General features: G+C 33.2%; 11 protein-coding genes and 2 non-coding genes across 13 annotated transcripts; 6 read left to right on the top strand and 7 right to left on the bottom strand.

Moving 5' to 3' along the window:
• Positions 1 to 1,027: 1,027 nt before the first annotated feature.
• On the top strand, positions 1,028 to 2,158 carry CSI2 (Csi2p; the record flags this gene model as incomplete). The annotated part of the gene is made up of 1 exon (XM_041550102.1): positions 1,028 to 2,158. One exon carries the CDS (start codon positions 1,028 to 1,030, stop codon positions 2,156 to 2,158), a length of 1,131 nt encoding a protein of 376 aa, XP_041406036.1.
• A 186-nt stretch (positions 2,159 to 2,344) lies between these two features.
• COQ10 (ubiquinone-binding protein COQ10) lies at positions 2,345 to 2,935 on the bottom strand (the record flags this gene model as incomplete). Its single annotated transcript, XM_041550101.1, has 1 exon — positions 2,345 to 2,935. One exon carries the CDS (start codon positions 2,933 to 2,935, stop codon positions 2,345 to 2,347), a length of 591 nt encoding a protein of 196 aa, XP_041406035.1.
• Positions 2,936 to 3,320: 385 nt separating this feature from the next.
• Positions 3,321 to 4,118, top strand: MDM12 (ERMES complex subunit MDM12; the record flags this gene model as incomplete). The annotated part of the gene is made up of 1 exon (XM_041550100.1): positions 3,321 to 4,118. One exon carries the CDS (start codon positions 3,321 to 3,323, stop codon positions 4,116 to 4,118), a length of 798 nt encoding a protein of 265 aa, XP_041406034.1.
• A 528-nt stretch (positions 4,119 to 4,646) lies between these two features.
• Positions 4,647 to 6,305, top strand: MVP1 (Mvp1p; the record flags this gene model as incomplete). Its single annotated transcript, XM_041550099.1, has 1 exon — positions 4,647 to 6,305. One exon carries the CDS (start codon positions 4,647 to 4,649, stop codon positions 6,303 to 6,305), a length of 1,659 nt encoding a protein of 552 aa, XP_041406033.1.
• A 173-nt stretch (positions 6,306 to 6,478) lies between these two features.
• Positions 6,479 to 7,588, bottom strand: RCL1 (rRNA-processing endoribonuclease; the record flags this gene model as incomplete). Its single annotated transcript, XM_041550098.1, has 1 exon — positions 6,479 to 7,588. One exon carries the CDS (start codon positions 7,586 to 7,588, stop codon positions 6,479 to 6,481), a length of 1,110 nt encoding a protein of 369 aa, XP_041406032.1.
• A 509-nt stretch (positions 7,589 to 8,097) lies between these two features.
• Positions 8,098 to 10,386, bottom strand: PLB3 (lysophospholipase; the record flags this gene model as incomplete). The annotated part of the gene is made up of 1 exon (XM_041550097.1): positions 8,098 to 10,386. One exon carries the CDS (start codon positions 10,384 to 10,386, stop codon positions 8,098 to 8,100), a length of 2,289 nt encoding a protein of 762 aa, XP_041406031.1.
• Positions 10,387 to 11,614: 1,228 nt separating this feature from the next.
• Positions 11,615 to 12,016, top strand: HTZ1 (histone H2AZ; the record flags this gene model as incomplete). The annotated part of the gene is made up of 1 exon (XM_041550096.1): positions 11,615 to 12,016. One exon carries the CDS (start codon positions 11,615 to 11,617, stop codon positions 12,014 to 12,016), a length of 402 nt encoding a protein of 133 aa, XP_041406030.1.
• A 488-nt stretch (positions 12,017 to 12,504) lies between these two features.
• On the bottom strand, positions 12,505 to 12,578 carry KABA2_04S00528. The gene has a single exon. It is a non-coding gene; the product is annotated as a tRNA-Ile (tRNA).
• Positions 12,579 to 13,093: 515 nt separating this feature from the next.
• Positions 13,094 to 14,836, top strand: HRD1 (E3 ubiquitin-protein ligase HRD1; the record flags this gene model as incomplete). Its single annotated transcript, XM_041550095.1, has 1 exon — positions 13,094 to 14,836. The coding sequence occupies one exon, from the start codon at positions 13,094 to 13,096 to the stop codon at positions 14,834 to 14,836; it is 1,743 nt and encodes a 580-aa protein (XP_041406029.1).
• A 1,762-nt stretch (positions 14,837 to 16,598) lies between these two features.
• LCB5 (sphinganine kinase LCB5) lies at positions 16,599 to 18,746 on the top strand (the record flags this gene model as incomplete). Its single annotated transcript, XM_041550094.1, has 1 exon — positions 16,599 to 18,746. One exon carries the CDS (start codon positions 16,599 to 16,601, stop codon positions 18,744 to 18,746), a length of 2,148 nt encoding a protein of 715 aa, XP_041406028.1.
• A 276-nt stretch (positions 18,747 to 19,022) lies between these two features.
• YPT6 (Rab family GTPase YPT6) lies at positions 19,023 to 19,730 on the bottom strand (the record flags this gene model as incomplete). Its single annotated transcript, XM_041550093.1, has 1 exon — positions 19,023 to 19,730. The coding sequence occupies one exon, from the start codon at positions 19,728 to 19,730 to the stop codon at positions 19,023 to 19,025; it is 708 nt and encodes a 235-aa protein (XP_041406027.1).
• Positions 19,731 to 20,128: 398 nt separating this feature from the next.
• On the bottom strand, positions 20,129 to 20,326 carry TMA7 (Tma7p; the record flags this gene model as incomplete). Its single annotated transcript, XM_041550092.1, has 1 exon — positions 20,129 to 20,326. The coding sequence occupies one exon, from the start codon at positions 20,324 to 20,326 to the stop codon at positions 20,129 to 20,131; it is 198 nt and encodes a 65-aa protein (XP_041406026.1).
• Positions 20,327 to 20,694: 368 nt separating this feature from the next.
• Positions 20,695 to 20,767, bottom strand: KABA2_04S00418. Its single transcript has one exon. It is a non-coding gene; the product is annotated as a tRNA-Arg (tRNA).
• Between the last annotated feature and the right edge of the window lie 3,954 nt (positions 20,768 to 24,721).

Raw genomic sequence — 24,721 nt, 5'->3', positions numbered from 1 at the left:
GAGAGAGACGCGAAAAGACTGAAAAATTTCCGCAGAGGAAACAAAATTAATCAATAGAGTGATTTGGTAATATATAGCTTACAGACTGACATTTCGCGTCATTAAATATAGATATCGACTCACTCCACACTATCTTAAATTATAAACTCTTGATCTCTGCAAACCCTTGATTTTGTTCTTGGCATACACGAAATGTTGAAACAACGAAAAAAATAACTGAATATACGTATATTCATCAAACGTTGGAGTTGACTTCTATATGTAGATGGATCGGATCACATTAAAGTTGAATGTCAGCTTACCAAAAAACATAATAAAATAATAAGGCTGGGCTGGCTGACTGGCTGGGCTGGACGGAAACGAGGACTTTCTTTGAAGAAATTCATATCCTTATAATCATATTCTAAAAGATTAATTTGTATTATGACTTTTTACAATTGGCGTCAGAACAGAATACTAGAGTGCGTTTCCATAATGGCCACTTTTTTGTTTGTTTTGACGGTTCTTCTTAGGAGAAAGAGAAGAGCGCCTGTATTACTAGATACATTGACAGAAGGATTTGGGTGCCCTTTGTTTTCTTGTATTGATTCACCCTACTCTTATTCTTACTTGATATCTATGATACCATTTTGTACAGCCTCTATCAATTTACTTCGAACGATACTATAGATTTTTCATATTTTAATTAATGTTACTAGATATTTCGTCTACTTTCTTAATTATAGAGAATCCCTCCTGAGCTTGTAATGTGATTTTGACGATTATGTACAGAGCTTTTAATGGTGACATATCCTGTGCTCTGTTCTTCAATGAATACGAAATGTAGAACTATAGAATTATAATACCCCCTACATCATCAGTTTCTTCTTCTCAATTATATATATATATATATTGGTGAATTAAGTAAAAGAAATATTATCTTCTAATCTCTCTTACTTAATTCACCAAGGAAACCTATCCAAACTAAGATTCATAACCTCCACCCCCCATTAATTCGGTATTTTTATCTTCCGACTTTGATTAAATCATGAGAATGAAGTATAATAATATTTCTATTATATTCCTTTTTATATCCATATTATCAATTATTGTCAATGCATCTCCAGCTCAATATAAACCATATCAAAGGAGAGGTTTACCTGGTTTAAAGACCACTACAAGTACTACAAGTGCTTCTAGTTCTATAGCAACAGGTGATTCAGATACCAATACATCAATCGGATCAAACACTACAAATTCAAATGTGACATCATATTCGAATTCTACGATTCAAATATATACTTCAAATTCAAGTGTGATTACTTCCATTGTAAGAACTACTACATCTAGTTTGAATTATATTTCAAATCCAGTAACCATACCAAATAATAATCAAATGAAAAACCCGAATATGATAATGAGAACCTCTACTGATGGAACTGTCTTCATCTCATTTGCAAGTTGTCTAGGAGTAATTATTATAGCTTTGTTCCTAACTTGGGCGATACTGGGATTTAAAGCTTGGTATAGGGCACGCCACGAAAATCATGTGAAAACTATGCAAGATGGATACCTTACAGATCCCTTTAGTAATAGAAACGCAACTTTTGGAAGTGATATCACTAATAACAGTAGCAATGGTGGTGGACTAGGATTCTTTGGGTCTGATCTAGCTTCTCTAGTTTCTAGTGGATCTGAAAGTTATGATGACAATGAAAAGAATAATGATTTTGGGGAAAAAGTCTTAAAGACTAAAAGCTCTAGATTAAGTTTATATTCTTTGGGTTCTAATTCTGCCTTGAATCTATTGAATTCTTTTGAAAACTCAGACTCATCGAATAAAACGAAGGGACCCGCATCAAAGAACATACCGGCTAATAATGCTAGATTATCAATGTTTATATCACCTACTGAAATTTTACAAAACGAAACTCATCAATGGAATAATAGTGCAAATGCTAGTCATGAAAGTTTCTTTAACTCAGAGATAAGTACACCAACAGCACAAGCCTCAGCTGTCTCAACATCTCAATTTATAATGAATGACTACTCCGAATTTAATAGAAACAATGCTACGACAACTGATCCCAACGAAGCCAAAGTTAAACATTTTAGACCGCCAAGTGTTCATTTGGATGAATTATTGAATCTTCAGGATGAAGATAAATCTTCTCCATAGGTCGAATAATAAAATTTGAACTTTAATCCATTGTAGATAACCATGTTGTTATATACCACTTGAAAGAGTATCAAAAACGTATACACAACCACGAAGATACACCCCCTATACACTACTTGCATGCATTTTCGTATATATAAATATAAATATATATCACCATTATATGAACTTTTTCTTTTTTATTAATTATTTAGATCCCAAACTAACCGCTCTCTTAGCAAAGGCTCCCATTGCAAGATTAGTAAGATTGTCAGCGAATATTGATGATACACTGTTGTATAGAAGCGAATGAAATTGGAAGTTTAATACAAGTTCAACTTGAGCTATATTCTGTTTTCTTGGGTTTGGGATAATGGTCCATTTTGTGGATAATGTTTTAAATAAATTATGGGATATTGACACTGCTTCCACAATATAATTTTGTTTATCAGTTAATTCCTGACAATTAACATTACAAGTAAAACGTTCGTCGTATGACTTAAACCCTACCCTCAGGCCTGCCAATATTGGGTTTCCCGTAATAAAATCCCTTTTGTCAATAAAGGAGTCGATACAATATGGAATAAAATCACTATATTTATCTATCTGCGATACTACTTCGTACACTTGTTTCGGGGTAGTCTCAAATGTCCTAACTAGTTTATATGTTTGGATGGATTGAAGCTGATTTCTCCTTTTATCTAGGTTGAAGTTAAACAAAGATCTTCTACCCGTTATTCTTATTTGTCTTTTCATTTTACCATATCGATATATGGGCATAAGCTTAGTCACAAACATTAGTATAATTCAATTGGAACCCTAAAGTTTACCCTTCCCAAATGACTAATGAAAATCTGTTATAAAGATGTCGGAAATATCAGATCACTATTACAAAGTGAAAATTCTTTTGTAACTTAGGTTACTTGTTTATAGGAGAATTCCCCTTATATTATTATTTATTTGGTTGTCTTCTGCCTTAAAAAACAATATTGGTGTTGAAACTAAAATGTAACAAATTAGTTGAGGAAATCATTTTTGTTGAAGAACCGCATGTATACCAAAAGAATATATAATCTATTATTATAACTAAAGGACTAATAAAGTTCAATAATCTTATAAGTTGGTTTAAGTTACGTCTGGATAGTATCACAGTTCAATTTCTAATAAAATTTTCAAGAGCGTAATGTCATTTGAAGTACATTGGGAAGACCTCCAAAACGACGTTGCTCTAAATGCTCAAATACGAGATAAATTAAATAGTTTTTTTGGCTCCTTAGAATTGCCATCATACCTAAATCATATAAGCATAACCGATTTTCAGATAGGTTCTCATGCTCCAGAGATAATACTTCACGATATCTCAGAACCAATCAGTGGTATAAACCCCAATCCATCTGGTACGGATGAGAATGACTTGCAGTTGTTATTCGAAGTGAAGTATGATGATGACTTACAATTAGAATTAAATACTTCCCTGGTACTAAACTACCCTTCAAAGGAATTCATGGCATTACCCATTAACATTAAGGTTAGATTCGTATCTTTACATATATTATGCCTTATTGGAATATTTAATAAAGGCAAGAGAATTGTGTTTAGTGTTCTATGCGATATTGAGGATCAAAATGATAGTACACGTAGACAAAGCATAGGAGACTTACTGAAGGATAAAGTTGGGTCGCCTCTTGAAAGGCTGGCTATAATCAAGGATCTCAGTATAGAAACTGAGATAGGATCAGATGCTAGTACTAACCTGTCTAACGATCTCCAGATCAACGATGATGATACTCTATCTGAATTGAGTTATAGTTCCAATCCGAATGGCGCAACATTAAGAAACGTTGACAAACTAGAACAATTTCTTGTGGAAAAATTAAAGAATTTCTTAAGACAAGAGGTAGGATGGCCAAGTTGGTTAACGTTTGAGCTAGATGATGAGTCCTCAGATGAATCAGACGAAGACGATTCAGGAAATGAATGAATGGATAATGAATAACGAACACTAATCAATATAATTATTTAATATACGTATACATGGAAGATAGCACGATCACTTTTATATATATACCCTTTATATAAGACCAACAAATAACTTATATTCATACCCACCAATTCTATCGTTGAAAGAACCCATAACTATATATTGTCACCAGTAAAAAATCTTCTATTGTTGCGATGCATTCATATTAGAGATGGTTAACTTACAAAATTTCTATACGGGGATGGGGCGCTGCTGTTGCTCGCTACACATCTTGACTTAATGAGAAATCAGACAATATTTTGATAATGGATATACAGGGGAACAATGGTCCATCTAAAATGGTACATGAGTTGTATAAAAGTATTCACAATCTTTGGTTTTCATTTTTGAAGTTATTCTTTATATTGCAACAATACAACATATCCAAAAGTATTATTATAGTAATCCATCCTTTTAATTAGGAGAAATCTCTTTAAACGTTTTATCAACAAAGCTAAAAAAAACAAAGGCAACTTAGTTTATGAGAATATGAGTGTACATGATTCAAATGAACATGACATTTGGGCGTCAGGCAATGAGACGAAATCTCCCTGGGGGGCAAATGAAAGTAATGAAGCGAATCATAAGACTACAACAACCGCATTAAATCAGAATTCCAATGTTTCATCGACACTTAATAGCTTAACCATAGATAATGAAAATCCAGGTCATTCTATATTTGGCAGTTCATCTCCCGTTGGTTCTGAAACAAATATCTTTAAAGATTCCCTAGATGAACAACAACAAGAAAATGATTCTGAAGAGCAGGGTGTTTGGGGTGGATCCAATAAGTCAGCCAAATTCCCACCTTTCTCTGACCCTTTAACTGCAACATTAAATATATTTGACGATAATATTACTAGAGGTGAGGGATCTTCAGAAGTAAATAATATTGAAACTGAACAACAGACTAATAATGAGGAATTGGAAGAATGGATTAAGGCTGCTAGAAAACGTTATAATCCATTGTTATCAGATATAGTCTCAATCGAAGAGATTCCGGAGCGAGAAGGTCTGCTATTTAAACACATCAATTACAAACTAGTGTTATCTATAGAACTTCCAGACACCGAACCATCCGACTCAAAAAGTGTTGTTAGAAGATACTCAGACTTTGATTGGTTACAAGAAGTTCTATTAAAGAGGTATCCATTTAGAATGATCCCTGAGTTACCACCTAAGAAGATTAAAACCTCTCAAAATTTGGATCCCACTTTTCTCAAGAAAAGACAACATGGTCTTTACACCTTTATTAATTTAATAATGAAACATCCTATATTAAAAGAGGATGACTTAGTATTGACCTTCCTGACTGTGCCAACTGATTTGTCTACTTGGAGAAAACAATTAAATAATAAATTTGATACCGTTGATGAGTTTCATAACAAAAGAATTACCAAAACTTTCATTAAAATGTGGAAACCAGAATTATCAATTCATTTAAATGACGTTGCCGGTTCAATTGATAGGACAATTGAAACATGGAATAAGGTAAATATTATAGTCCAGAGATCGCAAAGAAGGTTACAACAAAAGATACATGAAAACAAAATAATGACTAATCTACTAAACGACTTACAAGGAGAGACCTCTAAAATGTACCCTATTGATATTGATGAGGGAAATAATAGAACTGTCCTTGACATTAATAATAATCTCTCCATTATAAACAAACATATATCTGACCTGAATATTTTGAATGATGAGGAGATTGCCAAATTATCACAGGAATTAATTCCAAAATTTGCCATATATATCGACATATTAGTATCTTTAAAGAACATGTTTGAAAGATATAGAATAATGGCGACCAACAACATACCTCAATTACAAAGACATATAGAGATTGATATGGAAAGGTTAGAATCCATGAAAGGTAAACCTGACTCAAGTGGAACAGAATACGATCGGTTGAGACTTTCTGTCAAAAAGGATAGAGCTTCCATCGTTCAACAATTAAATAGATCATGGTTGATTAGACAATGTATCTTTTTCGAATTTGCTATTTTCCAAGAAACACAGTTTTTAATTTCTAATGCATTTAAGGATTGGACAAGATTGAACTCAAGTACAACTGAGCTTAATATGAATGCATGGGAGAAGGTCACAGGCTTGATTGAAAATATGGCTTTATCGAATAACCTGTAGTTACTAATACCTCACGATATATATTTGGGCACTAAACACTTTCATAAATTTGTTATAGAATAAAATGTCGTAAAATGCTTATAAATATATTACAATGTATATAAATATATATATATATATATATATTCTTCTTCTCCATTAGATGGAAACCAACTCCTATTTGACTAATATTCCTATGCAATTTTCTTATTGGAATTAGTAAAACCATTACCTTTAATAGTAACTATATAGTCATCGCTATGATCGCTACTATCATCAACCTCTTTCAATAGTACTTCGGTACCAAATATAGTCTTTATATCTCTCAACAAAACAACAAATCTTTCGTCTATTTCGGCTTTGGCTATCCTTAATCTACCAATATCTTCTTTACCAATAACCATAAATGTTATAGCTAAAGGTAACTGTGTTCTACCAATAGCACCACTAGATTCAATTTCTTCTAGTAAATGATAAGCAACCATCTCACCAACTTCTTCTGGGATGGCACCAGAGTCACCAATGGCTTCTGCAAGATAACACCAACCTTTCTTAGTTTCACCAATCAATGTTATACCCCAACCTGGACTCTTACCAGAATTTTCTCCTCTCCAAACATCTGCAGTAATATTAACTTGACAACCCACATTTTTCAAAACTTTTTTTGCCCCATCAATCATTCTATTGACTAACGATGGACTGACTCTGGTCGAGTAAGAAACACCTTTAATAGCATTTATCATTGGTCTTTCTAACTCATGTATCGTTATTGGTTGTGCAAGCAATGTATCAACTACCAAATGGACTTCACCACCACCTAATGGTGGGGAACCTCTTTTCAATGTATGTAAAGCACATTCCCTAACACCAAACTTTTCTAGAATAGGTAACAACCCCCATTTAATAGCCTCTACACCAGCATCGTTATGAGAACTGGTTATACCACGTAATACAATAGAAAATTTCTTCTTTGAAAATGGTGCTAAATATAATAAAGGTTCCACGAAGTAACCAACAGGTTTCGATGGAGGACAATTATGTGTATGGGATCCTCCAACGATGATACCTGGTCTATAAATCACAGTAGTACCTGTGTATGAGATTTCAATCTGAGAACCATTTGTCACGGACTCCATCAATCTTAAGAATGATATTTCGTAATCCTTTAGACCTGGATTTAGGTCTGTAGATCTAATTTTTTCAATCTTTATAGGTTTACCAGAAAGTGTAGAGAGAACAATCCTTAACCTAAAATTCTGAGAGCCTAGGAAGGAAACATAGGGCGACTTTTTATTCGATGACATTTTGTATGATTTTGGATCAGTTAACAGATTTGAAGGTGATATATCTACTTGATCAGTGTAAAGTTTCCCTGTTATAAATGATACTATCTTCTTAAATATCACTTCTTTCGTACTTTGAGATGAGATGAGATGAGCCTGAAAATTTTTTTAGCGTTGTAATTTTTCTTTTTTTTTCTTTCATTGGCATAATTTTCCAACCTTCTCAATGCTCGCGCTGAACATAAAAGAAAAATATGCCGTGATAAACCTGGTAAATATAAGATGAAGACCTCCTCTATAGTTGAAGACCTCGTAGAAGTTAACTTGGCTATATTGAAAATATATTGAATTTATAAATTTATGTAGTGTATCAATGATATTTGTATGCTTGAATGTATTTTATTTTTAAATTTTGCTGTTTTTTGAACTTGAATTGTGTAGATGGTAGGCAAGGAAAAAGAAATGCTAGACATTTACTATTTCTATCATTTTTAAAGGAGAACTGGGGGCACTTAGAAACAATAATGTCCCTAGATCAACCCTACCAAAAATGTCATTATACACAGCAACAACATGATGAATTTGATGTTGATCAGAGTCCCAGTGAAGATTTTTGTGTTCTTGTATTGATCTTCGTCTGAATGGTCCTTAATATCTTTGGAATTTGAATCTCTCAAATATGGAGAATCACCATATCGGAAAGATGAAAACGTTCCAGAACCTTTTGCGGTGGAATTAGTGTCATTTGGTTTACCATTTTCGTAGACAAACGAATGATGCCAATCCTTTTCAGAATCTGGCAATTCTGTAGTATCTAATTCACCATCCCAACAGTATGTCACAAAACAGGATTCACATTCGATTGGTAATGTGATATTTAAAGATTCTTGTTTTCTTCTCATAATAGCACATCCAATACAGCTTAAGAAATCTGGATCATCCGTGAAATTATTCCTCGTTGCAATTTCAAACCCATTTTGAATCATTTGCCTTCTTTGAGTCTCAGAATAAGATAGTTTGAATGCACTTTGATTACTCTGGAATGAATATTCTGAATTTGGCATATATACGATCAAAGGAGGGATATATTCTAGATCTGTCATATTTGATGCATCACAACCAAAGAAAGTAGGTCTCTTATTTAATCCCAAATTAGTAAATGTATTAGTATCTGGAACGTAAGGGAATGCCATCCCATCACCTTGTTTAAAGAATTGACGTTCATAAGTATGAACCAAAGAGGACCCATCTGGCCATTGCAATTTCATATCTGCAGAACTATCCAAAGCAAATATGATATCCAAATCTCGATCCTTTTGAATCAATGGAACAAATGGGATATTCTCATCATCCTCACCACCATCCACCAAGTATAAACTATCAGAGGTGGTGATACTTGTTGTGAAATTATCTAGTACAAACTTCGAATCCTTAAAAGGGTTCGGATGATACACGGCAATATCGTTATAATCCTGTGATAGATCGTTTAAGAAATGAGTTGCTAACCGCGTGATAAATTTTGGAACAGGTAATTTTGTAGAGTTAATTCTTAATAAGAATTGATTAAATAAAGTTGAGGATGTTGCCATAATGAATGCAGTGTTATCATACCCGATAATACATTCCTTACCGTCCTCGATGTCGTCCTCTACAACATCTGTGTTGTCTTTATTTGTCGACGTAGTCAAACTGTGTGTCTTTACGTAAGGCTTAATTGGTATACCGTTAGATACATTGGATCCCAAATATCGAACGTCAAAGAATGCATTCAAAGAAGAATCCCAAGAACCCATTTCGAATGGATTAAATTCAAACAAAGTTGCATTCAAATTAATAACACTAGAACCTGGGTATCTACCATCTGAAAGACTTATAGGGAAAGGCATTTGAGCATCTCCGAAGACTTTTGAGTTTCGTAATGAACTCCAAGTATAATCGATCCCACCTCTATTTAAATTTGGGAAAAAATTATAGGACAATGCTCTACCCCATACATCAGTCAAAGAAGTTTCAAAACCTGCATCTTGCTTAGCTTGAATTGCATTCGAGATATGATCCCATCTTTTAGCAGATTTAAATATATTCATCCCACCTGGAGAAATAATAGAGTCATGAAGATCCCAAATCGGGTTTACTTCATAATCCGCATCTTCTTCTATTGTCACATCTTCAGTCTCTGAGACCCCGATACTATCAGTGTTATCTTCAACATCATCGTCTTTATCGTCTATATTCCAATTATCTATGATAGATTGTACAGAGGTCCAATTATTCCATGCCAAAGAACCTACTAACCAATTCCCACCAGAAACACCTGCAATGTAACTAGTCGATTGTAGAAGTCCACCAAGTCCATTTATTGTTGAGTTTATTGTACGATCATCCATTGCTGCAAGGACACCTGCCCCAGTCAACATTGATCTGTAACCACCGCCACTAATAGCGATCCCAATCTTTGGAACGTTGACATTATCGTCATTATCATTATCATCATTATCATTCTGGAAGAGTAAATCGACGAATGAGTTATCTTCGAAATTCTCTGTGGCTCTCAACAAGAACTCTTTTAAAGCAGGTACCGTGACTTCTTTTCTTTTACGTAACCACTGTGATTCTTCAAATGAGATAGAATTTGCTTCTCTTAGTAACGACTGGTTTGAGTCATGAGGACATTTAATTCTCTTTGGAGCATAATTAGAAGCAATTTTTGGTTTCTTATCCTTTGCAGCATCCGTTATAGGAACAATCAATGTAAGGAATAAGAAAAGGAGTAGTAAGTCGCGGAGACCATAAGGTCGTACAAGTCTATCTACCAACATTCTATTTTTTGTCTTGTTTCAAAATCAATATATTATTATTATTATTATTTGTAATGCAATAGAGAGATGATGTGGCTGCAATACAGGAGAAATAAAACAGAAACGGTTGTATGAATAAGAGATAGAATAAGGTATGATGATGATTATCGAATACAATAATAGTAAATAATAAGCACCCACGAGGGATAAGAAGTATATTATCTTTTGAAAAAAGTCACTACAACGCAAGAGACCTGAAAGCAGCTGTTCTGTCTTACCAAATAACATTGTTAATTAATCAAATATTGCAGAGTAAATCTGTCAAAGCAATCTTGAGGTATGTGTAACTCGTACGATTATCACCAAATTTTTCTCTTTGTCTTTCAATCGCTTAGCTAACACACACCCGCGCGGAAAAAACCCGTGCAGACAGATATGCCTATATACATATATAACCCAATCGGGAAAATGTAAAGAATTTCCACTCAAATTTTTGATTGTGGACCACGTTGTTAGCAAGTCCTGGTAGTGACGAGCAATAATAGCACCAATCTCTATACTATGGGGTTTTATCTGTTAGTTACCTTCTAGTAGAATGAGATGGCTGACTTCCTTTTGTATGCGTGTGTTGCTTGGACTAGCCAATGGTACATATATATATGTAAATAAGTACATAAGTATATACGTATATATATGTAGTACTGGCTAAGAAACTGAGTATCTCAAAGAGAAACTGATAATATAGATGCAAGAATTGGCGTGTGGAGGGTTTGAACAGCACACCCACTCACCATTATCCTTACTCTGACCCATGATATAACTTAACAGAGAGAAAGAGAGTATTTTAACATTAAATGTGTTCAGCCGTTCCAACGCGAAATTCATTTTCTCTGCTCTTGTTTTTGGGGTTACCCTCACGGTCTGTTTCAAAAATTGTGTGGGTTTTCCTCTCTTTGGTCGTTTGTTGATAATGAAATCCTCTCTGATGAAAGCGGTTGGGGGCGGCAACGAGAAAACAGAAAAGAAAAATAAACAAACAAAGAAACATTTTGTAAACAAATCAACAATTAAACTTGTAGAAGAAGAACTAAGACAGGGTTCGCAGTCTTAAGAAGAAGGAGCTCAGTAATAATATCTATATATCTATATATATACAATTTGGATCTAACAGGTTTATTTAGTTTTATTTTACTTTTGAGTATAAGATTATAACTACTCTGTAATAACATACACTCACAAACAAACAATTATGTCAGGAGGTAAAGCACACGGTGGTAAAGGTAAGACAGGCGGGGATTCAGCTAATCTAGGGGCTCAATCGTCTTCTTCTAGAGCTGGTCTACAATTTCCAGTAGGTAGAATCAAGCGTTACTTGAAGAGAAACGCTAGCGGTAAAGTTAGAGTCGGATCCAAAGCTGCCATATACTTAACTGCTGTCTTAGAATATTTGACCGCTGAAGTGTTAGAATTAGCAGGTAACGCCGCTAAGGATTTAAAAGTGAAAAGAATTACACCAAGACATTTACAATTGGCTATTAGAGGTGATGATGAATTGGATTCCTTAATTAGAGCTACTATTGCCTCTGGTGGTGTCTTACCACATATTAATAAAGCTTTATTATTGAAAGTAGAAAAGAAGACAAGAAAGTAGAACAGATGTATATCTATCTTCCTCTATTTTATTTATTTTCTTTCATGATCTTCTTTCGATATTCTAAAACGGTTTTATTCTCTTTATTATACATATATATACATACATATATATATCTATACATACCCACCATCCAATTTGTATTAATAAAATAATTTTTTTATGTATCTTTTAATTGAAAAAACTATAAAATATCTATTAATACAACGTACTTTCTTCTACTTTTTATATTTGTACATAGTTTACATAACGTTAAACACGTTATATTCATTATATGCACTATTTCGTCATTTTTTATTGTAAGAATACTAAGTAATGACACATAATAATAATTGAAAAGACTATATAACTTATTTCTTAAAATATATGTCAGTAACGATAAAATATTCAAGCACATCACATCCATAGCAACTATGATTGATTATGTTTTAGAAAATTACCCATGTCAGCTGTAAATAAAGACATAAAATTGGGCAAAAAAAATTAAATGGTCCCTAGCGGGATCGAACCGCTGATCTTGGCGTTATTAGCACCACGCCTTAACCAACTGGGCCAAGGGACCTTAATATTTTTAAAAAATTTAAAAAAACAGATATTTAAGAAATACTTATAAATGAGTCACGTGATATTATTATAAAAAGAGGGTAACTTATGGGATTGTGGAGACTCCGCCATATTCACAAAGAAAATGGAGTGACAACGCGCGCTCAGACAGAGTAGAAATAATAGTTAACTTTACTATGTCGGTTGGTTAGGTACACATAGTAGGCGTATTATTTCTATGTGTTGGAAATTAAATATTAACGTAGTAGTGGCCTTTTTGCTATTACTTGCACAGGTTAATTTCGGTAATAATAAAAAGAAATCATCAAGATATAATATTAATATTACACTTTGAGAACTGATATTCGATTTTTTGTTGAGTTTTAAAGATTAACCATATTTCTATTACAAACATTGTAAAGAGACTATATGTTTAGATCAATTTAAAAGGTATTTGAATTTCTGTAAAGTAAATTTCTGTATCAATACGATTGAGGTCTTTCTAATATAAAAGTTTCCCCTAGAATCACAAATATGCTTACAGCAACGAGAAGAAAACAACTCGCTGCTTTTACAGTAGCGATATACATACTCACTATTTCTGCTATAATCCATTCATATAATTCTTCAAGGACATTTCTACAAATGTCTTTAAAGTTGAATAGTGGCGTCAATCTGCTGATCCTAATGGTTTTTGGACTTTTAAATCTTGCATTAATATGGAATGCCTTAACATGGATGCTATTCGGAGAGTTAAGACTCATAGAACAAGAACATATCTTCGAAAGAGTCCCTTTCTCTGTATTAGGGATAATTATTATGACTTCGATGTTCTCTGAATATCATTTAATGACATTACTTGGCCTCTCTGGAGGTCTAATTGCTTTAAAGATATATCATTGGATATTAAAGGATAGATTAGAACAAAGATTACAAGCAATAAATAGTGAAACCAAATTTCGAAATTTAATCTTTTCACAATACATAAGAAATTTGATCATATTTGGTGCGACAGAGTTTTGGGTATCACATTATTTTTGGACTAAATATATATTTAAAGATGATTTAACAGATGATGACTTACAGGTTATTAATATTGGTATAGGACATTTCCAAGCCAAGATTAAAGGTAGGTACGATAGTTATATGAGTGTATTTTTATTATTTGGAATGGAATTCTGCGTCTTATTTGTGGATCATTTAGAGTTAATGTCTCATACTATATTGAATTATTACGAGTTTTATCTTAATGATAGAAGGCAACAACGTCGCCATCATCACCATGAAAGGATCCATACAGAGATTCTATCTGATACAGATGAATCAGATATACCATCTGAGGATGAGATAGATCAAGATGAAGATGATGACGATCAAGTAGATGACGGTTTAGAGAATAAATTCATATATGAGAAAATAATTGATATTGTGTCGAGAATAGCAAAGATGATATTGCATGTATTGATATTGTACCGTTTACAAGTTGTAGTGATTAAGGATATAATATGGGACATAATGTCGTTATACAAAGGTATTACTAGTCTGTGGAAAATATACAAGAATAATAGACAGTTAGATGATAAATTACCAAATATTGAAATTATGGATTTAATGGATCATGATAATATTTGTATCGTATGTATGGATGATTTAGTCTCGATTCCATCAGATAAAATATTAAGACACGAAGAGAATGAAAATGAAAAGGAAATGAAAAAGGAACTATTGACACAACAAGATATCGACAATATTAAGAAGTTTAAGAGACCTAAAAAGTTACCATGTGGTCATATGTTACATTTATCTTGTTTAAAAAATTGGATGGAAAGATCTCAAACTTGTCCGATTTGTAGGTTAGCGGTGTTTGATGAAAATGGTAAAGTGAAACCATCTGTGGTTCCATTACGTTCCAGATCCAATAACATTGTTAATAATACGAACATGGCAGCCTCTAATACCGATACTACAACAGATGGGCAACTACCAGGGACATCAAATAATTCCAATATTGAAACAAATATCGAATCGCCTATTGAATTCAACGACGAAGCACATGAATCTTGGTATACATTTGATATTAATGATATCAAGAGGGATTCTGATGGACCGGGAGAAACCATAAATTTTACTGCGGAGACATTACCACATTTAATTGGAACACCATCCGGTGGTAATCAATTACCATTATCATTACAAATTAGATCAAGAGACCAAGATGTTAATGGTGCTGTGATAGTCAACGATTCTAAAATCAGATTCCCAGACTCTGAGCCTTAATTAAGTAAATATATCTTCAAACCTTTACGCTCCGCCTATACCTGTTCATCATCCCCTATATATACACATGCACATATATATATTTATAGAATAACTCATCCATGAACAATATAGACCATTTAATGATTTCCCAAGAAAATCTACGTATCAAATAAACAATCTCTGCCAAGACAGCTATACAGAGTGACAAAAATGCGCTTGGCAAAAAACTTGCTCCTATAGAAACAGAAAATATGAACAAAACTGCGCCCACTTCTTCAATATGCGTCTTCTTAGCAAAAAAAAATTTCCCTAATATACTACTACTACTGATGAGGATGCGCTGTTTTCAATATGATACGTTAAACAGAAGATAGATGCCCAGATTCTTTCTCTTTAACTGCCTCTTTATTGTATTGTTCTTTTAAATACTCTTTGATCACTCTCTATCCTACGCGGCGGGGTGATAATCTCATTCCTTATTCCCTTACCTTAGAACTATATAAATATACATTGGCATACTAGCATTGGCTGTTATATCAATATATAAATGGGAAGTCTGAGAAAGGATGAAGGATCAGACATTCCCTGGGAGGAGAAGGTGGAGGAGGAGGGAGAGAGAGAAAGAGAGAGAGAGAGATATGTAGGGACGAGTGACGAATCCCGGCAAGACTGTTCAATCGAAGAATGCACTCTCATCGTAAGATGTTATAGAATTAAAGCATGAGACTACTTGTCATTAACCTAACACTTTACTTTTAAATTACAAATATCTATATTTTATAAATGATTCAAGTATAATTGACGTTAGAATCTATGTTATCTTGTATTCTCTGCTTTACGTAATAAAATATTAACAGAGAATTATAGGGAAATATAAACCCACTGAAACAAAGAAGCGTTTTTATAAAAAAAAATAGAAGTTTATCCGATAGGTGCAGTAACACGTATTTTTGTTAAAAAGAATAGATTTGGCAAAGGAACTAGTTACATCAACTCTGTTTTTAACACACAGACACATATTTACATAACCTTTCCATTTCATTTTCCATTTTGGCTTTTGCTTGTGAGTTAATAAACTGATCATCGATAGTTTGCTTACAATTTATATATATTTACAGATACTATTTTTCTAAACCGAGGATACCCTTCACAAATTTGCTGATCTTCAATAATTAAGGAACACAAGAAAACTAGCTTCAAACTAATATATTTTAGAAACAAGTCATAAATATATCATCCAGTATAGTATTTGATTTATCTCTAAGAGTTAGTCAATAAAATTACACCCAAGAATTTGTTTCGATTTCTCTATTTTCTTTTTTTGATTGAGATCTATCGATTACCTTTACCCCATCTTAGCCACACTCATACCAATTTTCCAACGTTGCAGTTTATAAGAAAATCAAATAAAACCCAAAGCAAACCTGCTTTAAATGGTAAGAAAAAGGAAAATACTGTAACAGGTGGTAAACCTGATTCTGTAGACCAACCAAAGAAAAAATCTCTGCATTTTGAAATTGATAACAAGAATGTTGCTATTAGAGACACCAACAGCGATAATTCAATCGATTTATCTTCAAGAAATGAATCTAATAACTCCTCTTCTATAATTTCTAAAGATATCACATCATACCCATCATCTTCTCCAGTAATCAATTCAAATGGTTTGACCAATGAGTTCAATTCAGAGGTTCAACGTGAAAACCAAGAAAACAGAGAAAACGATAAAACTTCATACCCATTAAAAAAAGTACCGCACGATTTATCGAAACATGAAAGAATGTTACTACGTCCATGCTTATCAAATAAAAATATAGTACAACCGCAATTACCATTGAATGATGATACAGTTCTCTATAATAATACCAACAATAATTCTCATTTGGAAGACACCAGTAACAATAACGATATTCATACAGCACAAAGAAAAAAGAGAAAACATAGGCATAAGGATAAAGGACCGATATCTTTAGCTATTTTGACGGAGAAAGGAATACTGATCAAATCAAGGAAACCAACAACATCTGAACTGTCCGAGAAAGAGTTGGGAAGAATGTCAAAGGAATTTTCGGCAAGTAGGACGAGCATTTCAAGTAGTGCTACGAGTTTTAGGAGTAGTGTAGACAATAACAGTTCTTTTGAAACCGCATCATTGATCAGCTGTGTTACATGTTTAAGTGATGACGGAGACGACGACACATCTTCAAATTCTTCGGTAGACACTACAAGCACTCAAAACCATAAATTTAAAACCGATATTAAGAATTCAAGGAAGAATTCGACTAACTATAGTTCAATGAATGGTCAATTCCCAACAAACACAGTGATATCCTATGATAGAATCCTAAATGCAGGATCTGTAGAAAACGAAGAAAGAATTAAAACAATACCAGTTCAAATGAGCCGTCTTCCTAACCAGCATATTATTGAAATAACATTCGCAAAACCAACTAGGCACGATGTCAAACCCAAATCATTGACTTTGGTCATTGAGAATAGTGGTACAAAACAAGAAGTAATAGAAAAAATTTTAAGCAGGAGTTACAGAAACTCAAAACGCCAAAGATCCATACTGGTCATCATTAATCCATTTGGAGGCAAAAAAAATGCAAAAAAAATATTTAAGAAGAAAGCAAAACCATTACTTCTTGCTAGCAATTTTAAAGTCGATGTAGCTTATACAAAATATCCATGCCATGCTGTAGACATCGTCAAAAATATAGATATAAACAAATACGACACAATTGCATGTGCATCCGGTGATGGTATCCCACATGAGGTAATTAATGGGTTGTTTCAAAGACCAGATCGTGTTGAAGCGTTCAATAAGTTAGCGATAACAGAAATACCATGTGGTTCTGGTAATGCCATGAGTGTATCATGTCACTGGACCAATAACCCCTCATATGCAACTCTATTTTTAATCAAATCTGTAGAGAAAAGGATCGATATTATGTGCTGTAGTCAACCATCCACAAGGTCAACATTCCCCCGTTTATCATTTTTAAGTCAAACGTATGGTATAATTGCTGAATCTGATATCAATACGGAGTTTATTAGATGGATGGGACCTGCTAGGTTTGAATTAGGTGTAGCTTTTAATATCTTACAAAGGAAAAAATATCCATGTGACATATATGTGAAATACCATGCGAAAAGCAAAAACGATTTAAAATCTCATTATCTTAAGTACAAGAGGAAATTAGAAGATACCGAAGTAGATATACTTGAGAAACCTGAATTAACAGAACCTGAGATTAGATATATTGGAGATGATGATTATGAAAGCGATATAGAATCTGACGAAACATCAATAACCAATACTTCTGACAATCTTTATTTGACTAACGCAATAACGATACAAGATGAAACGGGTTCAACTGAGACTGATATTAATAATTTTGTTACAGAAAGTGATTTCCAATTGAAATATAAATTCGAAAATGGTGTTCCCGATGATTGGGAAAGAATTGACCCACATGTTACAAACAATCTTGGTATATTTTATTCAGGCAAGATGCCCTATGTCGCAGCCGATACAAAATTCTTCCCTGCTGCATTACCTTCCGATGGATGTATGGATATGGTTATTACAGATTCTCGAACACCATTCACAAGGATGGTTCCTATTTTATTGGCTTTAGATAAAGGATCACACGTCTTACAACCTGAAGTTCTTCATTCTAAAATTTTGGCATACAGATTGATCCCAAAAAACTCCGACAAAGAAATTAGTAGTAATAGTTATAGGGAGGGTACACCAGATTCTGCTGATAATTTTGATGACATTTCAAGTCCGAATGGGCTCTATTCCATTGACGGGGAAAAATTTCCTTTGGAACCATTACAAGTTGAAATTATGCCAAAATTATGCAAAACACTTCTAAGAGATGGCAAATACGTGGACACTCAATTTGATAAGATGTGAATGAAGTAATAGCCTTTCATTTTATAAAGAAGAGTTATTATGATATTTTTCAATATATTATTGACCGTTTATATATATTTTAATATGTTTTATATATTATGAAATATTACATGCATTTATGATAGTAATGAACTACAGTAAGTTTGTTTAAAGCATTAGGGGAATGAGAAAAACTCAAATCCAAAACATACAAAACCAAACAGATAAAGTTGGAGAAGGTAAATAAAGAATGGTTAAAATAACATATGCATTCTTGAATAGGAAACGGCCAATACATTAACATTGACAGCCACCTTGTTCCTGTTCATCAGTGGTAGAGATATCTATGACACCTGCTTTAGTAGCGCCATTTGTTCCTGCAGCATTATCATTTGTCTTACTAGCTGCTCCAGTAGTTTCGTTAATAATGTTTGAATTCGACTCTTGAAATTCAGGTAATGATTTTGCTATTTTCTTAAATAAATTCTTTACATTGTATCCAGCTTTTGTTGAGGTTTCCATAAATATTTTAGCACCTAGTTTTTTAGCCTTCTCTTGACCTTCCTCTATAGTGACTTGTCTTTCATCTGTCAAATCATTCTTGTTACCAACAATACAAAGTATAACATTCTCTTCACCTCTTTCATTTTTCACATCTTCAATCCATTTATCTATGAAATCAAATGATTTCTTCTTAGTAATATCGTACACTACAATAGCAACTCTGGAGTCTCTAATATATGAAGGAATTAAAGATCTAAACCTTTCTTGTCCAGCTGTATCCCATAATTGTAATCTAATAGTCTTATCATCCAAATACATTGTCTTTGATAAGAAATCTATACCAATAGTAGCTTGGTAATGGTCATCAAAGGTATCATACATAAACCTTGTTATTAAGGAAGTCTTACCTACACCTTGTTCCCCTAGGAACACAATCTTATATTTACTCAGAGTCTTTCCAGACTTTTTGGTCTGTTGTGTAGCACTTGGCGTTGTACTCATTTTTTATTATGTTGATTTATACTGAACAGGAATAGAGGTTATATTAGGGCGATGTGATATACGTATCTCAAAACAAACAAATAGAACTAGCAGATAGTAATAAGATTTTCAAACAATTCACGTTGTTAAAGCCTGTTAAATCCAATCTTATTTCCTAATTTCAACAATGGAATCTGTCAAAGTTTGTTTGTTGGTCTTCTTCTATAGCTTCGTCTCTTTGAAATTCGCTTTCAGTTTGACTAAGAAAATAAATAATACTTGTTACCCTCTGTTGACCATACAAAAAAACATCGATAGTGGTAAAAAAAACACTTTTAATGGGTGAACGTTGATTGATTAAGTATGTATAAATGATACATAAATGATATATAGTAGAATATACGGACGTTGGAAAAGATCTATTTCTTACCAGATTTCTTGATACCACCACCAACTAATGGCTTACCAGCCTTGATATTTTGCATCATAGCCTTCTTAGCGGCGGCATCTGCCTTTTGCTTTTCCTTATAGGCCCTTTCCTCTGGATCCATATCATCATTTTGTTGCTTCTTCTTCTGCTTTAGAGGTTTTAATTTACCACCTTGACGACCGGACATGATGTATTAATTGTTTGTTGTGTATCCTCTCTTTTGCAAGTAAAGTATATCTTCAATACTAAACAAAAGGGTCATGTCAAAGAAATATAGTAATTAGTAGTTATGTATATGTGAAATTTTATGTAATAAATTTCACTGGCAAAAGCATTATTTTTTCCCAGGCATTTCGTTTTTTCCTTTTCGCAACGTCAACGGGAAGCAACTCGTATTCAACGATTTAAATTTGAAGGTATATACCCATAGTTATATTACAGATTCAAAGATATCATCGTTATAGATAAAATAAAAAAATTGACAGAACAAATAGTAGTATTTCATTCTTAATTATTAGTAGATGTAAATTAAAAAAAAGTTTTTTAAAAAAGAATCTTCCCCGCCAGGACTCGAACCTGGAATCTCCTGGTTCGTAGCCAGACGCCGTGACCATTGGGCCACGAGGAATAAGATTTTAGAATTTGTTATATCTAAAACTGTTGAAAACATAATATAAGAATCTAACAATAGAGCGACCCCTTAACTGTTAAACAGAGTTGCTGTTAAACAGAGTTGCTGTTGTTAAAGTGCTCATCTTTTGTGCATAGTAACGTTGTTAAACAGAGTTGCTGTTGTTAAACTGCTCATCTTTTGTGCATAGTAACGTTGGACTATGTAGGTCCAATAAACCCAATGTAGGGGGAACGAATACTACATTATGCAGTATATATCAGGTGTTATTATATATACGACAGTGCAGCACACTCTAAATTCTACTTATATTAGCTACCTTCACCTTCAGTTAGGTTAAGCTAATGTTAGCCTTTTTAGTGCTGCCGCTACATATTCAACAGTTTCTGTTGTTAAACTTGATGGGAATATTGTCGGAAATATATTAAAAAATGTAGAGAATCTGAGATAGAGTGTTTGCCTCTATTAGTCTCTTCAATCTTTACTTTATTTAATTCGGACATTTTTTAATATGATAATCGATCGGTCTCTTTATATTATATATAATTTATAGAACGAATAGAATCTAACTTCCAATGTAAGTTCAGAATTCTTTGTCTTTATATATTATTTAATTTTACCAATATATCATTTCTTCTTGCTACCTAAACGATTGATATCTATGAGCTGAAGCAGACATAGTGTGGTTAGACTTATATTCGTTCATTATTAAAGGTGTTAGGTATAGAGGTGAATGGTGTAGCTTAAGTTTTAATGTTAGGTAAGCAAAATATAATTGTTATATTTCTCTTCTATTTGTAAGTGATTATTTGTCTTGTATATAATTTATAGAACGAATAGAATCTAACTCAGAATGTAAGTTCAGAATTCTTTGTTTTTATATATATTTTTATTCCAATATCAATTGAGGTTCGAATTATGTTTTGTTTCATAATACGATTAACTTTGTTTCATAATGCCACATATTTTGTTTCATAATGCCACATATTTTGTTTCATTTTTTAACATGCTTTGTAATACATTTGAGATATCTCAATTTCACATAATTTCCGTCATACCACCCATATCTTGAATGTTCTAATTTATCCAGTGTGATGTGTGTTTCAAAAATCTTTTGTATGACAATGGCTTTGTAAGTATATCTGCCATGTTGTCTTCAGTTTTGATGTATTCCATGTGTAAACCTAGTTTTTGAACTTCATCTCTAATTCTCATAGCCTTAGTACCAAAAAATCTATTTCTGAACTTTTTATCATCTTCAGATTTAGCAATGTTTATCGTTGATGTACTGTCACATTTGATTTCTGGAATTATCGTTTTTTTGCTTATTTCAGGGATCAATTGTCTTAAACTGTCTAACATTGGTATAGCACGACTAACAGCATAAATTTCAGATTCAGTGGATGATGTGCATGTGAGTTTCGCTCTTGATGATGATCCACCAATAATCTTGTTGTTTAATTTAATGAAGTAACCGACTTGAGAACCATAACCATCTAGATTTGCAAAAGCAGCATCAGTAATAGCTTGTAAATTGTTCGTATTTTCTTTTGTAATTTGCCAGGTTAATTTCTTGTCTTTTGTGTCCCATAGATATTGTATCATTAATCTTGCTAACTGTTTTACTTGACTACTTGGATATAATGTATGTTGAGCCAAAGTGTTCACATAGTAAAGGATATCGAACCTATATTTGTAGGCTATATACGATGCCAGGCCAATTATCCTTTGTAACCATTTAACGTCTTTTTTATATTTATCTTCAGTAGTTTCATAATTTTTGTCAGTAATAACAGTACCCGGAGGTGCAGGAGCTTTAATAGGTTGTCCAGAATGATTAAGTGGAACATCCAACGTAGTTAGTTTATTTTCAAGTGACTTTTCCATACCTATTACCATTTTATTTCCAACTTGATATTCTATTTCTAAACCTAAAATGTCGTAATACACATAACTTTGTTTGTCCGGAATACCTGGGTTAACGATCTTGGTATCGAATTTTTTCTTTAGTTCAGAGATGAATTCATTAGCATCTTCTAGATTTTGTGATGTAATTATCATATCGTCAACGAATAGACATACAGTTAATTTTTCGTTTTTAAAAACGCATGACCAGCCTTTAACTTCTTCTAATTTGCATTTAGTAATTAAGTATTTCTTAATAGTGTTATACCAATTTGCACCAGATTGTTTTAAACCATATAGTGATTTTTGTAGTTTCATTACTTTTCCTTTCTTTGACATATGTGGCGGAGTTCTAATGTATAGTTCTTCAGATAAGTCAGCATATAAGTAAGCGGATGAAATATCAAGTTGAACAACATATTTCTTTGAATCTAAAGCAATTGCTAGTGTTGACATTAGTGCATAATGATGTACAGTATTGGATATAGCATCTTCATCGTAAGTACTTGGATGTTGTTGATCACCTCTAGCCACAAATCGACATTTTTTAGAGCCATCTCTTTTAGTAGTGAATATAAACATGGAGTTTATTATTTTCTTTTTTGGAATATCATTGGAATCATGTAATTTGGATGTTTCCCATGTATTCATTTTAAGAAGTTGGTTGATTTCTTTATCATAAGCGGCTTTAAATAACGTACGTTCACTTTGTGATTTGTTATGTGTAATAGCATCAAAATAGTTTAACGATGGATTGATATGTTTTGTTTGTAGAATTCGTTTTGATGCCTTCAAGTATTTAACTCTTTGTTTTCGAGTCTTTGGTAATTCTGTGTCGTATTCTTCTTGATCCTTAAATCTATTTTTACTATCTTGCTTAGTTTTATATGTTCTTAGTGGATTTTCTTTAATTCTGTCTGAGATATTCCTTTTCTTTGGATTATTGTAAATTGATAGAGATGGAATTTTATCCTTTCTCATTGAGTCAATTTTTTCTCTACCACCCAAACTAGGTAAGATATTGTCGTTGTTATCGGTGTGTTCAAGGGCATCAACAATGTTATTAGTGGTATCATTTTCTATATCATTGGCTTGGAAAATATCATTTGGTTCATCAATATCATCATTGTTGTCAGTTTGAGTATCATTTATGAGATCATTCGTTTGGGAAATATCATTTGGGTCATTAGTATTCTCATTATTGGATTCATGTTTGCCATCATTTGAGTTGTTGCCAGCTGTAGTACCAACATTAGGTGAGTTAAGATCGAGTATGTCTTCTAGAGCATCAAGTGGAATGTCATCCAGTTCGTTGTCTAGAGGAGTTGGGATACCACCCATAGCAGCAATATGTGAGACAGGAGATTCATCACCATCTATATCATCATCATCATTATTTTGGTTGGAAGTTGCGATGTTTGTCGTGTCTGTCGTATCATTTACCGGTAATATAACATCAGTAGTATCTTCATATAAAGAAATCAAGTCATCAAATGCGGATTGTTGTTCAGGTGTTTGGTCGTTGGTAGAATTTTTTACAAGCGAATAATTGGCAGTGTCAATGGTCTGTTTATTGGCAGGAATATAAATTAAATAACCATGAGATTCCTTGGAAGGAGATAGAGCAAAACCTGTAATACCTCTGGGATGTAACTTGTTCTTAACCTTGTGATTGTGAACTACTACTTCTTGACCGAATGGTAGAATAGTACTAGCATCTAAACCAGCGAGTCCCGCTTTGCCGCGGGGTGAGAGGTTGTTGGTAGAATTTATAAAAGCGTTTCTCATAAGAGTGGCAAATTCTACAGCATTAAACCATAAACTGTTTGGAAGATGACTAGCAACTAGTAGCGTACGACAATCATTTAAGAAGGTGAGATTGCTTCTTTCAGCAACACCATTTGAGGATGAATCACTTGTGGAACTATAGATCGGGATGATACCATGTTTTTGAAAGAAATCGAGCATGTCGGAGTTAGTGTATTCAGACCCACGGTCCATATGAAAAGATAAAACTTTTGTTTGGAACTGGGTGTGAATTTGTCT

This window comes from Maudiozyma barnettii, assembly GCF_903064755.1.
Source record: "Maudiozyma barnettii strain CLIB 1767 genome assembly, contig: KABA2_04, whole genome shotgun sequence".
In the NCBI taxonomy this organism is placed as follows: Eukaryota; Fungi; Ascomycota; class Saccharomycetes; order Saccharomycetales; family Saccharomycetaceae; genus Maudiozyma; species Maudiozyma barnettii.
This window is presented reverse-complemented; position numbering and strand designations above follow the sequence as displayed.